The 17,074-nt window shown below is 47.6% G+C and overlaps 1 protein-coding gene across 1 annotated transcript in view; it reads left to right on the top strand.

The window, feature by feature from the left end:
* Nucleotides 1–221: 221 nt before the first annotated feature.
* Nucleotides 222–17,074, top strand: part of LOC119399249 (uncharacterized) — a 58,511-nt gene continuing 41,658 nt past the window's right edge. Inside the window, exons 1-2 of the mRNA XM_049417589.1 lie at nt 222–445; nt 1,441–1,591. Coding sequence (XP_049273546.1) covers nt 234–445; nt 1,441–1,591 — 363 coding nt within the window. The 5' untranslated portion in view covers nt 222–233. The remainder of the gene's footprint in view (nt 446–1,440; nt 1,592–17,074) is intronic.

Genomic DNA, 17,074 nt, shown 5'->3' with positions numbered 1-17,074 from the left:
GCTGTACCTAACACGGTCTTGCACTGCCTCCAGGATCGGCCCACCTTTGACCTAGTGACGATGTCGTGTGATTACGTCATCGCATGATTGTGATTTCTTGCATCACTTGTGTTGACGCCGTCGATGCCGATGGTCAATTGTCGCCTTTGATGAGGCATCCAATTAGGCGTCCGCCTTAATAAATAAATGACCCCTGGCCATGTTTGCGAATTGCAAATGCAGTTGTCGACAGGATGCCCATGGTTTGTATCATGGGAGAGAAGGCGAGCACACCCGACGCCTTCCCGGATGACGGGCTTTGCGACTACATCTTCTTCGACTCTCTCTACAAGGACGGCCGCAACATGCTCTCCCGACAGGCCACCTTCAGCAAAAGCCTCAGCAACTTCATCAACAACCATCCTGCTTACCAAGGCACGCACCTCGGAGTTGGCTTCTCCTTCAAGTGAGTTGGTGTTCATGTAAAGCCTTGAAGGGGCCCTAAATCATCCAGAGTGTGAAATTTAGTTGTGCTTGTCAGTTCTGCACGAGTCTGCAGCGAACACGTAGCCACGATAATTTTTCCGAATGGTGCCGTAATACCGCAGTTACATGCGTTTGATGATCCAAAAGCGGCCCCCTTTCGTTTTGCCGTTTCCTTCGCTACTCTCCTTTCGTCGGCTCGTCTCTCCTCCTGGCAGAGTGCTCCTCCTCATCGTGCGAGAAGCAAAAGCGGTGGGCGTGCGTACCTGCGAGCAGACAAGCCGGTTCTTTTTTGCGGATGACGTGAGCAGACGAGAATTCTGACGTCACGGCCAACGCTGGGGATACCGAGAGGCCCAAAGAGGATGAGGGGTTGTTTCTTGGAATTTGTTGTGCGACCACGGGTCGCTGCGCTGCCGCGTTGGCATTGTTGATGGTGGCGGCATTCTGAACACAATGCGCGCCTTACTCTTTATGTTAAAAATTATCGGGTGTGTTTTAGGGGCCCTTTAACCTCTAGGGTACTGGGTAATTTGATGGAGCGCAGGTTACTCAATATTCATGTATATGAAGCCAAAGGAAGCTTAGAAGGTGGCATCGCTATATTATAAACGCCCAGGCATTTCTGCGCCGACTCAACGATAAAACTGTCCATCGATCTGTCCCTCTGTCACTTAAGAGGATCAGCGCCGTTAAGAAATAAGCGAAAAAAAAAAACAAAGTTTGCTAGACGGTGCTAGGCTTCAGGAGAACTTCTTGGGCGAGTTGGGGTTTGCTAAACATATTGTAGCACCGTAAAGTTCGAAAAAGAAATGAAACAGGAGAAGGAGAGGAAAGAAAGACAGGCGCTAAAGTGTGTACATGTACATTTACGCTCAAGCGATGTTTTCTTTCAAGTGTCGGCCGCGGCCATTTAAATTTATTTCTAGAACTCGGCCTGACAATGTCTCGGCTTGTGTCATGTGTCACTATATGCAGCTACCTACAGTCGGCGGAGGAAGACCTGAAAATTAAAGAGCCAAGTCCACTCCAGCCCCTCTGGGATCAGGGAATCTTCAGCGTGGGGATTTTCGACCCTCCCCCGATGTCACTGGGAAATCAAACAAGAGCTGCCATTGGCACACTCAAGGTATGTTCTCAGTTTCCCGTCATTTAATGAAATCCCATAGCCCCTTTAGCAAAAGTAAAAATTACACCATGTCCCGCTAAAGGGGACCATGAGGCGATGCGAAGCCGGAGCACTTGCACGATCGCGTTGCGGCAGCGTTCGTTGGGCATGCTACCGACCTCGCGTCGTGGAACGCGAAGAGGGACGCTACGCGCGTTATATCTTCCATCTAGCCTGGCCGTTAATTCTCACAGGGCGAGCGGGGAACGCGGTCGACAGGCGGGCGAGAGGGGGGCAGTGTAGGAGTGGGGAGACAAGGGGAGGGGACGCGCATGCGCTCGAGCTCATCGCGGCGTTGCGCAGGAGATAATTTCGGCATGTCTAGCCCTCGTTTCAGAGGAAGAGTGGAAAGGGGGAGCGGAGAGGGGGAGGGGATAGGAGGAGGGGATAGGGAGAATGGAGAGGGGTGGGGAGAGGGTGAGTGGAGAGGGGAAGTGGGGAGGAGGTGCACAAAAAAAACTTTGTGCAGCTTCGCATCAATGGTGCCAAGCTTGCAGGAGCCGCGGAGCTGGGCGGCCTTCCTTAGCATACCACCTAAGCCTAACCTAGAGATAGCCAGTTAAGTCTAGATGTAGCGACATGAGCATAGAGGGGCAATTAATCCTGGGAAAATCAAGGTGTGGCTATTTATTTCTCTCTCTCTGTTTCTCTTTCTTTCTTCCTTTGTCTGTCTATGTCTTTCTTTTTATTTCTGTCTGTCTTTCTCGCTTTCTTTCTCTTTGTGTCTATTTCGCACTCTCTCTCGCCCATAGCAACACAATTATATAGTTCACTTAAACGCTTGTTCAGCTCGCGTGCCTGGATAGCCGAGTAGTTACGACACTCGCCTTCGGACCGTGGGTACCCGGGTTCGAATCCCGCCTCGCCAAGAAATTTTATTTTGTTTTGTTCATTTCTTCTCCTCCTCTCTACTTCTCTTATTCTCTCGTGCTCCTTTCCTTCCTTCCAACGCGTTGCTGGGCGACGCATGGTCCCGTCGTCGCTCGACGGGGTGTTAGAAACACCGCCGGACCAAGCTCGAGCTTAAGCAGCTACGCTCTTAAAATGCCTGGCTCTCTCGTAATCGAGAGAAGATGTAGGCTTGAAATGTCTGCCGGCAAAACAGATTGGTTGAAGATTATACCAGGCATAACCGTGTACTTTTCCCAAAGGCACACCGTACCAAACTCACCGCACTACATTGTGCGCTCGTCCATGAGGATTGTTTGCCGTCACTGCGCGAGATAAATCTTGGGCTTTGCCTAGCGTATGTGGTCGATGCGGCCAACGTTTGCCGTCTTGTCGCCCACCGATGGCGTTCGAAACCACGCAGGCGTTGCGCTGGCGTTTAAAAGAGTAAGTGTATGGTGCACTCTCTGCCTTTGGAACGTCGCGATTGTAAATTTTTAGTAAGATTTCAGCGTAAAAGGAGTTACACCTTCAGTAATAGTGTGAACAAACAAGAAGAACTGCGAAGCAATATATATTGTCATTTGTTTGGACCGTGCCTAGGGCCCTGTATGATCCTGTACGAAGGGTTAACTGCCGAAGACCGCACTTGGGCTGATCGATCGAATGTCTCGTTTCGTTCTCGCAAAGATGCCCGGATGGTCTTGTCTGATTTCCCGGATGTCTCGTTTTAAGTGGCAGGATGACGCCGCTGACATTTGGCTCAAGGTCACTTGAAGGCCGCCTACAACGGGAGTTCAAAGCAATTATTGCTTAATTAAACACTTATACGTTACTCTTTATTGGTCTTTTTTCTTTGTCTTACCCCTGCCTATCTCGTCTTTTTTTTTTATACCTCGCCACGAGTGTAGTAATGAATATTTTTCCTTGTTGCTGTTTTTTCACGGAGAGATGGGACCAGTCAAGATACCTTGCGCAGCTTTGATCCTTCAATTCTCGCGGCCTATCTTCATCAGTGTACTTATGTGATGAAACAAATTTGTCCATTCTGTCAGTACTGAAGTGGATGAAAACGAATATCTGACGTTTTCCACTTTAATAAGATGAAGTTGTCACCTTACGTTCAAGTACAATCGAATGAGGGGAGTGAGGAGAATAGGACAGCGTGGCGCGGCTTCGTTTGCGCGCACAGTACTGCTAAGGGGCAAAGGGGAATAAATCACGTTCCCCGACGCATTCTCCCACGCATCCGGGGCTTCTTCCTTGCAGTTCCCGTTTACGAACTGCTCAGTCTGCGAACTGCGGCGCTCGACGAACTGCGGTACGGCTGAAAAACAACAGGAGCGTACGAGGGAGAACTGTCCATGACTTTCCACCGACGAAATGTAGACTGCAGACTCGAGATTATTTTGCCGGCTGTCACTATAGCTTCCGTCAGCACTGTAAAAAAAAATAAAAGTTCTAGTTTCGCCGCAACGGCGAAGCGATGAATGCGATAGCAATAAATTGGAATGTAACGCGAACGGCGGAAAGCAGCTCGAAATTTCCAGCGCGCCGCGCAAGCGCAAAGGACGGATTAAAAGAACATGCACAGGACGAGCGCGAACTATCAAGTGTCACAGTTGTTACTTATTTCTGTTTGAACAACGTGCTCGTTTCGCAAATGCGGCAGCTGCAGCGAGCGAAGTGAGCCTCGTACGCTCTGTAACTTCAGCGCGGACATCGCGGTGAAAGCACAAGACATACAACCACCCCTCCTCCCTCTTCGAGAAAAGCGCGCACGCAGGCAACCACGCCCTGTAGGGCGAAGTGCACGGAGGCGCGCACGCAACGCTGCAAGCGGTGCGATGACCTTTAAAGCGCGTCCCTCGCGCACTTCGCGCCGTCTCGCTGGTGAGCAAGAAAGCACACTGAAGTAAATGGTGTATATAAAGAGCTCACCGTTAGCACACTGAGAGACGGTACTCTTCGTGGCCTAGCCGCCTAACGCCGCGCGCTGCGGAGCGAGAGGTCGCCCGTTCGATTCCGCGCGTCGGAAAGTATTTCTGATTTATATTTCTTTGTGGCTTATATATATATATATATATATATATATATATATATATATATATATATATATATACGGGACGTGACGGTGACGCCAACGGCAAAAATCAGCCGAGAGTGTCCATATAATTGATACCGCAATAAAACTCTGTAACGCACTACGCATTCCAGTTGGTACTACTCACTCACTAACCAGGTAGCAAATTTTACCTACCTTAATAAAAGGTTAGTGGAGACTTTGTCTGGGCAAGTTGGTGCGACATTTACAAAATAGAACAGCACGAAGGACGAGACGATGGACACATTAACCGCAGCACTCGTCCTGTGGTTAATGTGTCTTCCGTCTCGTCACTCGCGCTGTTCTATTTTGCAAAAGAGGTTAGCGCTTTTTGTGACATGTAAACGGTTAGTATTTAATTACAGAATATACGGACCTTTTTTTCTAAAGGTGTTGTAAAACCGATAGAAGCATGCTTGATTCTGTCACTATAATTTACGGTCTTGCCATTTCCGCCAGGATCTAATCGCATGTTCTGGTCAGTTGCCGGTCCCTTTAAACCTCCCGCGCTTACCTTCGCGTATTTCGCTCGCTTCCAGCGCCACGCTGTTCTTGCATAAGTGTGCTGGTCGTTTCGTTTCTTCGTAGAAAATAGATGACCTGCTCCAGATGCCGAAACAGCTCGGACATCACGTGGTCACTGCGCTTGCCGCTCCTAATCCAGAGTTCGACTGGAGCTTGGAATACGCCGTCGACTTCAGGTTGGTGGGCCGAAGTCCTTTAAGTGCGGAGCTCTTTAGGGGCCCGGGCTGTCGTATGCTGTCGTCGCTTGGAGTAACGCAGGCAAAACCACGTATAAAAATAGAAAGAAAAGAAGAAGTAAGCGAGAAATAGAAAGAGAGAGAAGGAAAGGGGGGAAATAGGAAGAAAAATAGAAATAAACAGAAATAAAGAGAGAAGGAAAAGCCACACAAAACTGGAAAAGAGAAAAAGAAAGAAAGAAAGGACGAAAGAAAGAAAAAAACGAAGAGAAATAAGGAAGGCTGCCCCGATCCGCACTTCCTTCAGGTTTGGCACCACGAGTGCGAGGCTTTCTTTCTCTTCTTTTTTTTTTTGTTACAGAAAAGCTGTTTGCCTCTAGCCCAGGGGTCTCAAACTATCATCAGCTAGTGGGTCGCTGTCACGAAATTCAGTCCCGCAAGGGCCGTGATAGTGTGGAGGATTGATGTCGGGGGGTGCGGGGGGTGTTAATGTAATGCCAGCTAACGCTGTCATTCGAAAGAAGGCCTTTATATCGTGGTTTTGGGACGTTAAACGCCAACAATTATTATTATAGAAAGAAGGCCTTTTCCATATCTCATATATGGGTCATTTCGAAAAGTAACTTTGCGTCAGGATTCGAGAAACATGTCCATACGGATCTCCCGAATGATTAAAATATGGACGCCGATCTGGAAACCCAGCACCGTCGCCAGGTAAAATCCTTCTTGCAGTGAGCAACATAGCCTTCGGCAACCATGGGCCACAGTAAGACAGCTTTTGAACCAAACACATTCCTAGAGAAACCCGTCCGTTAGCTTTTGCCCGCCAACTTCCTTTCTGGTGTCGACTGCTGTCCATTGCGCGTTGCAGGCTCCCGGAAATACGAAGCAATAAACATGGTTGGTCCCTCTGTCATAGGAATCGGTATAACACGAAAGTAAAACGTGTCTTCACAGACGTAATTGAGCGTTTGTTGTTTATTGTTTCGCCCCGAGGGCGAAGGAATGTATACGATAGCAACAAGTTGTAATGTCACGCGAAGAACGGCAAGCAGCTCGAAACTTGCAACGCGCTGCTCAAGCAGAAGGGACGCACGGAACGAACATACACAGGATGAGCGCGAACTAACAACTGTCACAGCTCGACAGTTAAAGCGCGCTGGTCAAATACAAAGGAGGACGCACGAAACGGACGCTCATGTATACACAGGATGAGCCCGAACTGTGACAGTTGTAACTTATTTGTTTGTGAGCAGCGCGCTCCTTTCGCAAAAGCGGCCGCTGCAGTGAGCGAAGTGACCTTCGTGCTCTCTGTAACTTGAACGCAAACTTGCGGTGAGAGCGCAAGACGTACAAGATAAGCGCGCGCGCCGGAGCGACCACGCCCTGTAGAGGCACACGCTCATCTCACCGCGGGGGCGACGACATTTAAAGCGCGCTCTTCGAGCCCTTCGCGCCATCTCGCTAGTGATAACAAAAACACGCTGATGTACCCTGATCTCTCAGTCCCGCCACTGGCAAATGGTGTATATAAATAGCACGCCGTTAGTATGACGAAGAACATGCCGTTTGTGGCGGAGTCGTTTCGCGCTGCGCGCTGGTGACCGAGAGGTCGTATGTTCGGTTCCAGGTGACGGAACTTTTTCTTCTAGTTTTTTCTGTTGCCATATGTTAGTCTTTATATTTTACAACGTCATATCCGTGACGGGAATGCGTCAGCGGAGCCGTGGTGGACCCCGGCATAAAACACTTTCCCGTTAAAAATAAATTGGACGAGTACAATCTTGTGCAGGCCGGGTCGCACGCGGCCCGTGAAGAAGAGCAAGAATTTTACTCATAAAGTCATGAAAATGTTACATATTACCATAATACAGAGGGTCCCAAAGCTCTAGTCTGCAAGAGGACCTGCTGTAATAATTAAAAAGAAAACAAATCGAGTAAAAGCAATTCACAAAAAATGAACTAAAGCGTGATATCGAAATATACTGAATTACATGTTGGGAGAATTTAACCAACAAAATAAACCAGCTCAATACAAATGAAAATGCACCACACATGTCCAAATACTAAGATGTAGTAACTAGAAAACTAGTTGAACTCATAAATGGTACACTACCATACTGAATAATCTGATGTGCTGAATAATAATAGGGACCGCATGTTTAAGACCCCTGCTCTAGCTTATGCGATCGCAGCAGAGGGAGGGAATACTCTGGACCGCTGGGCGTCCGTATAGTAGACAGAAACGAAGATGGCTAGTCAGCGTATCGCGCTCATGGCAGGGGAACTAGCGGAGTGGCGTCTACAGCAGCAACGCGAATACGGATTTGCGGGTAATCTGCCCCCGCATGAGTGTTGCGGCCCCACGATTCAATTGCAGCGAAGCTTGCCTTAGTCTACCTTGTAACGTCGTCGTCATAGTAGTAGGTAGTAGTCGCCACGGAGGTCACGTGACCAGAGTAGGGGAGTGAATAAAGAAATAAATAGAACGAAGTGATGATCATGATGATGACGCTCGAAATGTGTAAGCACGCATATACCAAATCTAGCTGTGGGTTCACGACACCACGTGATCTCGCTAGCCGATCGCATACACTCGCGACCTTCAAGCTTTGTTGTCCGACGGTTCTCACGACGTGGAACTGGCTAAAAAAAATTTACTGTTCGACGGCATGTCTCTCCCTCGCATATACGTATTGCTGTAATGTTAACTCGATTTATGTCTAAATGTGTGTAAATATCTTTAAAATGTAGCGTCACGACTGTCCCTCAGGTTGGTAGGTGTATACTGACAAAGCGTTTCTTCTGTGCTCGTATCCCGAAAACAGCAAAGTCGGCTTCGACCCGTACATCTTCATAGCCATCGGCCACTATACATACGGAGACAACACGGTGAGGAACTGCGCCATCATGCCTCCGCAACGTCACCCGCTCGACTTCCCAACGGACGATATCGCCTTGGAATACAACTACGATCTGGTAGGCGGCAATTTTCTTACTATCTGCGTAATGTGGAAGCTTACGTATCCACCATCGTAATTCTCGCCACCGTTAGCGACTTGTTTACTCAGCATGGCTGGCGTTAGTGGATACATTGCAGCAAGCTTCGAGATTGGGCTACTCAGTAATTCATCTTCAACAAACAGCGCAGGAGCGGAGAACGGACAAAGGAAGGAGCAAAGACAAGCGCTCCCTTCCAGCTGATGGTTTATTGAGAAATGCCCATGTATATATGTCGGCATATTACAACACGTGAGCGCTCGCAGACAGACTCGTAACAAGAGTCAGTAACAAGCTAACAAGCTAAGCAGAAAAACCTTATCGGAAATAAGGAACTACACGATATGCAAAAGCACAAGATGAAAGCAACGGAAAGCATGTCAAAGGTGTGTACCATGGTTCACGTAGTTGTGAGGGCTGAGCGTGAATGCTGAGACGTCAGGAACATAAGTATAAGGTATTTATTAAAGCCCCGAGGAGTGCGGCGAAACGTGACCATCCGTCCATAGAGCTTCCTAAAAGTATCTAGAGAAGACTCTGGCGCTGCGATCGTTCAGCCACCATGGGAAGGATGGGTAGTACACGGATTTGCCTAATCTTCGTGCTTGCGCCCTTTGAACGCACTTGTGGCTTTGTTTATTGCTGTGTTTTGACGTTCGTTTCAGATAAAAGAATAGACCGTTGTGAAATTCATGCCCCCATTTGAATTGGTGAGCCTAAAGAGGTTAAATTGGGGCTCTTGGATTTTCCACTTCTGGCTACCCGCGGGCTGCCAGAGCGCGCTCGTTTTTCTCAGGTTTCTCTCCCCCCCCCCCCCACCTCCCCCCGCGGCGCACTTGCCGTCGGTGGGATTCGAACCCGAGCGTCCTCCGTAGTAGGTTGTGTGTTCGGGTCGCACCGACGAAAAGGATGCTTTTTCGTCCACTTTTTCAATTCAATTCAGTAGTCATAATAATAATAATAATAATCAATCAATCAATCAATCAATCAATGATTTATTTAACGTGTCCAGGAACAACCGTAAGGCCTTTGTGCTGGCGCACGCAAAAAAAAAACAATAAAAATAAACAATACAATACAGACAGTTTTCAGAAATAAAAAGAGAAAAAACACGTAGACAAAGAGAAATGAACACAAAAGGGGAGGAGTAAAACCACGCCATCAATAATAATAATAATAATAATAATAATAATAATAATAATAATAATAATAATAATAATAATAATAATAATAATAATAATATCTCGGCTTTTACGTGCCAAAACCACGCCATCATTACGAGAGACGCCGTAGTGGAGGGTTCCGGAAATTTCAAACATTTGGTGTTCTGATATCGCACAGTACATGGGCCTCTAGCATATCGCCTCCATCTAAATGCGACCGCCGCGGCCGGCATCGAACCCACGACTTTTGAGCTAGCAGCAATTTAGGTCATAATCATTGCACTATAAAGTTTAAAGAAAACAACAACTAATGTCCCCTATGCTTTCCTTGACTTACGCATCTGGTATGAGCCCCTCGAATAATTCCCCTTCTTTCATACTCTCATTCCCACGGTGGCTAAACGATCGCAGCACCACAGTTCCGTCTATACTAGGCTACAACCTCAACGAAGGTGTGGGCTTCACCTGTGAAAGACAGTCGTGTTAGTTGGTTTCCGCTCGAAGCATAGGTGCTTTTTTATGTAAATACTACGCATATTAGGAGCTAAAGGTTCGCCTTTACTACGCAAATCATTAGGTTTGGCTGAGCAGCGATCTCATAATCAATGACAAAATGTGCCAGGACGTTCAAATTTTGAACGTATAGGTTTGCGGCACAAACCAGTGACACAAACGTGCGTCTGTATAGGAAAGTCAACTATCTGAATTACGCGAGAGGTGCGTTACGTCACGACAATGAGGAAACTCTATTGGTTAGGTCGTTTGGGCAAACTCTCTGTCGGAGGGGCAGCGATAGATGTGGGAAGAACTGACGTTTTTAACACGGAGCTGTTTAAGCTTGAGTTCTGACCGCTGCCGGCGATCGCAGAAAACCCGGCGCAGCTGTGGAAAGCCAAGCGGAAGCATATCATGGCCATGTATAGTGCAGTATAGCGAGAGGAGGGAAAGGGATGTGAGGTTGAGGAGGATGGAAAGGAGGAAGGGACGAGGCTAAAGTATAGCATAGCCATCCATAGCATAGCAAGAGGTGGGAAAGGGAAGTTATGGTAAGGAGGAGTGAGGGGGACGAGGAGGGGAGAGGGTAAAGTTTAGCATAGCCTTGTATGGTATGGCAGTCGGGTGGGAAATGAAAGCGAGGAGCGGGAGGAAACGGGTAAAGCTTAGCACAGCCATGCATAGCATAGTATAGCAAGGGGTGAGAAAGGGAAGTGAGACTGAGTAGGAGTAATTTGAGGGTGAGGAGGCAGGAAAGGAGGTGAGAGGGTAAATCATAGCCTAGCCATACATAGCATAGTATATCAAGGGGTGAGAAAGCGAAATGAGAGTGAGCTGGAGGGAAGGCCACTAGCACCGCTGTTTCCTCAGTGTTTTCGCTGTTTCCTACGCACCGCTAGTTCGTAGCTGCCCCTTTTTATTTCTTGGGTTGTAACCAAGAAAGTTTTAAGACATTCTTAAAACACCTTGCTTGTAACCTGGTGTAGTAAATATTGTAGGAAACTCTATGCATGAAGATACTAAGATCTCGGAGCATTTTGACATCTGATCAATGATACGCGACAAGTGTACGTTCGGCTTGTATGGCTATTCCGCAGGGCACTGCATTGTTCGGTGTCAAGGAGATGAGCTTGAGAAGAAGAAGACTCAGACCTTTGGTGTCTGTGACCTTAAAGGGACGTTGGAATGTGCTGCGCTCCAGCGACAAGGTGGAGTTCTTCGAACGGTGTGTGTCAGACCCGAGTGCCAACTCCTTCGGTAGCTATACAGAGGTAAGGAAGAACGAGGTAACATAATAGCGAAAGTGCTATTCAGAAGCTGTTTACGGTGAAAATGAGCAGCGTGAGGCACGTAAGGGCGGAAGTACAGGCGAGGAATGAACGAGGAAGTGACGAAAACGAGTGTCGTTTCACTTTCGCTGTCCCTCCCACATGTGCGGAAAAGAGAAGCGGAGGTGAATGCGAGCTAACCCTCAGCTTCGGAAGACTCAGACGCATGGCCGAGCGCCAACAAAGACAGGCGAACCAGCAGCTTCGACTCAGACTAACGAAAGCCATGCGTCAACAGAGGGAGGCGAACCCTCAGCCCTGCTCCACAGTTTGTACAGTTTTCACGGTGTGCAACTGGCGCGAATTTTTTATTAGAGTTCCTAATGGTATTTTTTCTCGTTATTTTTGCGCTGTGTCACTTTATTGCAAATATGCATATGGAATGTACCAATGTAGCTTGCGCTGCTTGAAGAACAACTGGCGCGACAGTGCAACGCCATTAAATCGGTGATTTTGCTACTTTAATCACGGATGTATGCCGAGTTCCTTTGCTCACGAATATGGGTCGGTAGCTATTTGGGGTTCACATTTTTTCAAAAAGAGGCCGGCCCATATTCGAATAAATTAGGTATTATATCCCGACGATTATTGGTAACAGGATCTGTAATAAAATTTCCCATTACTCATTTATACTTTTTAGAGAATCGAGTAACCTGAAGAGACGCGTTGAGCAGTATCACACCCAAAATGCGTGCGAGGGAATCGCTATCTTTAGTTCGCTGCAAGCTAACTTTTTATCGTGCCCGAGGTCTGGCTTCACTTTCGGGACTCTAGTATTTCCACCCCAGAATGTTCTAACAGTGATGCTGTTTCAGCCGGACGTTAGGCCGTTAGGTGTTCGCAGAAAAACCTCTCCGAGCGATGACGTCGCCATGCGTCACCTAGCAACGCGTTGGGGGAAGGAAAGGGGAGCAGAATAGAATAAATAAAACAAAATAATGTTTCTTAGGGAGGCGGGATTCGAACCAGGGTGCCCACGGTCTGTAGGCGAGCGTAGTAACCACTCGGCTATCCAGGCACGGTGTAGTAGGACAAGCACTTATGGGAACCATATGATTGCGTTCCTATAGGCAAGAGAAAGAGCAAAAGACAGAGAAAAAGAAAGACAGACAGAAATAGAGAAAGAAAGAGAAGCAGACAGAAAGAGAGAGAGTGAGAGGTTCAACTTGGCTTTTCCAGGCTTAACTGCCCCTCTATGCTCATGTGGCTATGTCTAGGCTTAAGTCTAGGCTCTATAGGCTAGGCTTGACTGGTGGGATAAGGTCGCCTAGCTCCGTTGTTCCTTCAGCCTTTGTCACCACCGGTGGGAAGCTACCCTAATTTGTTTTAGCCTCCTTGGAACGCACCTTCTAACCTATCTTCCTGTGGTACCACTGTCCTTGTTCTCAGGTGTGCCCAGGCAGACGCTCCGGTGACAAGACCAAGTATCAGCTTACTTACTCGGAGGATCACGTCTCCATGCTCTGCCACGCACCGGGCTCTCTGCGCGTCTTCGTCTACGACAACGAAGACGCACTGGCCATAAAGGTGAGCTATTCCTTCCATTACTGTGACTAGTACTACTACTATACTACTACTACTACTACTACTACTACTACTACTACTACTACTACTACTACTACTACTACTACTACTACTACTAGTAGTAGTAGTAGTACGACTGCCATGGCGTATAAAGCCCCAGATGCCGCTAAAGTTGACCGTGGCGTCGGCGACGTCAACACGAGTGACGCAGAAAGCCTGATCACGCGTTGACGTCACCATATGATGACGCCACTATATCACGTCATTGTGACGTCACAAATCGCCAAAAAATGCAGAAGGATAACACCTTCCCATGATGGCTTCTATGCTGAGCTTCAGTGACACCCTGTAACTCAGCAGGTGGGCGTACATATGGTTCTCTATGGTGGGCGAACAGTATGGTGGGCGTACATCTCTAGGGTACCCTGTACGTCCATCATACGGTACGGGGCCAGGAACCGCATTTTCTGGACCTTTGACTCCTTCCCCGGATTATCTTATTTTTTTCTTGCAACGGTGCCCAAATATAACGACTCTGGCTTTTTGCTCAATATCACTTGAAGGTCGCCGATCACTGGCGTAGGCAGGGGGGCATGGGGAGGGGGGGTCTGAGCTCTCCCCGAATTTTTGCAATTTCGGTACTTGTCGTTACGAGTACTTGTCGAGTTATCAACACAATGATCACTAATTAATTGAACCTAATTAACGAAAACATTAGTGGCCGCTACTCCAGTCTATACTGGGAACAATATACTAGGTTTGCTTTACGTAAAGACGTTCCTCGTTCCAATAGACTCGACGTCTATTGTTTTTCGATTGTCATGACTTACACACATGTGTACCCGAGGGAAGACGAAAAGTGGAAGGCGTAACATTTGAGAGAGCGAAGAAAGCAGCATCGGTCAGAGAAGAAACAGTTGTAGCGGATATTCTAGTTGACGCAAGCTAAACAAATAGACCTGGGCCTGACACATAATGCGTAGAGCACACAACCAGTGGTCGGTTAAAGCAACAGGATGCTTACCAAGTGATTGGAAACACAGTCGAGGACGCAGCGAGGCAGATGAAGCTGCGAAATTAAAAAATTCGCAGGGACAAAGTGGAGTTCACTTAGAGAGGCCTTCGTCCTGATGAAGACATGAAATAGGCTCATAATGATGATGATGTGCGCGATGTCTGATGTGAGTGCCACTAAAACTCGCCAACCCAGCAGTGATACGGTCGCAACTCATACCATCACATAATCTGACCACATCAATGCGCAGAAATCCGAAGCCGCTGAGAGTTGACACTTTCAGAATGGCGTTCTCACACCTATAATTCAGCTGGGTGTGACAGATCAGCTGACAAGGGATATCATCGAGGCACAAGAGATTTAGAATATGGGAGGAATGTGCGCAAGCATGTCGTCAATTGCTTTGACATAAAAAAAATTTGATTTTCTCGATGTGACAACGCCTCTTCGAAAGCGTCAACGCCTAGTGGCTTCGGATTTATGCGCATGTCGCCAGATTATCTGATGCTATAAACCTATAAGTAACAACGATATCGCAACAACTCATAGGGTCCCTTGTGCATTGGCATCAAGCGACACGAAGGCGAAAGCAATCTTCTTTTTTAAACACGAAAGTGTTTTATGCCGGGATCGACCATGACTTCACTGACGTATTTCGGTCAGGGAAATACGTCGATGTGACGTATTTACTGACGTTTTTCCGTCACGGAAATACGTCAGTAAAATGCAGATGACACAGATTACAAAAAAAAACAGAAGAAAAGGTTTCGTTAATTTGGATTACCTTAGAGTCGATACGACGACCTTTCAGTCCACCGCCATGGGAGTCGGGCGCTTTACGAACTGCGCCACCGACGCTCATGCATGAGTTTTTACAAATGCGCCTTATATCTTTCACGTCTTCTCCCTCTCACAGTTGGCGTGGGGCGGTCTCAGGGTTGTCGTTGGGCGGACTTGAAAAGTAGCCAGAATTTAAGCTAAAAGTAGCCAAAGTAGCCAAGTCATTTAATTTTATTGCCAAATTTGTAGCCAGATTGAACAGAAACGGTGTTATGGGTCTTTGAAATAAATAATACCATCTGAACAAGCAAGGGCATAGAAATAAGAGCACAGTATTTCCTTCATGCTTGGTCTTCAAGGCACAAATAAGTTACAAATAAAAGGATATTTTTAACATTTTCAGTGCTCTAGTGCATATATTTTATGTAGAATGGATATGGTTCGTTCCAGATACAAAGTAATTCTGGAACATTACAGCCGACTAGTCAGTACGAACATTAAACGTTAAAGCAGTTTTTCCTTGAAGCCGCAAATTGGATCTGATTAGTAAAGCTTACATGATACATGTCCAGCTTAAGGTAGTCAAATCTGGTTAAGATGAGCAGACCAGCTTCATTTTGTCGTGGGTCTGTTTTTGTGTAGTTTACACGAGAACGCTGCGCGTCAGAATTAGTCGCGCGTAGCATTAGCATAGATGGCGGGCAGCGTGAACAGCGTGCTAGTTATACCTTTGCCAACGTGCACGTAACTTCGCCACTTCGTATTTGCAGGCACTCCGTCCGCTGCGTTGGGTTTCCTTGATGCGCACCAGCCTGCTGGTGGCGGGGAGGACGCGTGCGCGCATCGGCTGATATGGCAGAACAGCTTAGAAACAATGTGTTTTATCTGCAAATAATATGAAAAATGGCTACTTAATGCGCCGAAATAGAGGTTAAGTGTAGCCTGAAAGTAGCCATGGCGCCAACCTCAACGTTTTTTCGTCGCCAGACGGGGTTGTAAAGTAACCAATTTGGCGCAAAGTAGCCACCAACAGCAACCTCGGCCGATGTCGCCGTCTTGAAGAGGTGAAGTGAAGTACTCTATCATGACACTAACGAGCGGCTACAGGACGCGCTTCGGTAGTCACGGCGCTAGGGCGCCTCCATGCCAGCGTTCCTTCGTCGAACGCTGGCTACGAGGCGCCCTACTCTACGCCGCGGAGACTGGCTGCCTGGCTCCTCGATTGCGACTCCATTTTGTCTCAATACAGTTTGAGTGAGTGCTTTGTTGGAGTGAGACAGGCAGCGGGCAGCCGGACGCCTTCGCACGTTCACAGCTCAAGCTACGAGCTCTTCCTCTCGCGTTCCTGAAGCGCCGTGTGGTATTGCATGCATGAGGAGAAGTGTGTGTTACGCAATCACTGAAAGAGCGTACACCTTGCCGTTTCTCTCCTCAAATGACGTCGCTGTCCATGAGCTCATATCGAGTACTGAAGTTTATTATCTGCATGTTGATGACGCCTTTGCACGGGATTGACCATACGCTGTGTCCGGGTTTATCTTAGCTACTTCATACCAGAAAGGTTCAATCTTGGTCATTGACGTTAGTCGTTGGGATGGAGATGTTCCACCAGGCGTCAACGTAGGTGCTTCCACACCAAACAGTGTGGCCAAACACCAGCTGCCAAACATCAGCAGGCATTGTGCAAGCTCTCATTTATCAATGTACAATGAACATTGAACTACTTTTATAAAGACACGTTTCACTTTCGTGTTATACCGATTCCTATGACGGAGGGATCAACCATGTTTTTTTTTTTTCTAAGTCGATGTATTGAACCCACTGCGCCCTTCTCCGAAAATCTTTCTGAAACTAAAGTGGTCTCGCTAGGCCTCTAGGATCTGGGGCATTGTAAACTTTCTGCACCTCACCTTGTTTTTCACTGCCTCCGGGATCGGCGCACCTTTTACCAAGCAATGACGTCATGCGGTGACACGTTATGTGACGTCACATGATGACGTCATCACGTAATGATGATCTTTTTACATCACTCGTGTAGGCGCCGCCGACGTGGGACGCCGACGCGGAACGCCGGTCAATTTTCGCGTTCGTTGACGCGTCTAAGGCTTTTGTCTAAAGGGGTGGGGCCACCACATTTTCAGGCCATAAAAAGCCTCCTGTAGGCTTCCTGTGTATGTAAGAACACCCAGAACAAAGTGCTGAACACAGCAAACGTTGAGAACAGGCCTGTAGCCAGGATTTACTTCTTTTTTTTTTTTGCGGGTTGGCCCACTTGCTGAAGGCCTTGACTATTTTAGAAAAACACCCGCTTTCATTATTTCTTCGGTAAAACACCCCCCTCCATCAGAATTATGGAAGGGTGTTCGGGCACCAAACGTCACACGGTGGTTGCACGAAACGTCACAAGATGTCGATATCGTCGTCCTGTAAACCGGTATCGTTCAAA

This window comes from Rhipicephalus sanguineus, chromosome 7, assembly GCF_013339695.2.
Source record: "Rhipicephalus sanguineus isolate Rsan-2018 chromosome 7, BIME_Rsan_1.4, whole genome shotgun sequence".
Lineage (NCBI taxonomy): Eukaryota > Metazoa > Arthropoda > Arachnida > Ixodida > Ixodidae > Rhipicephalus > Rhipicephalus sanguineus.
Note: the sequence above shows the minus strand (reverse complement) of the source record. Positions and strands in the feature narration are given on the sequence as shown.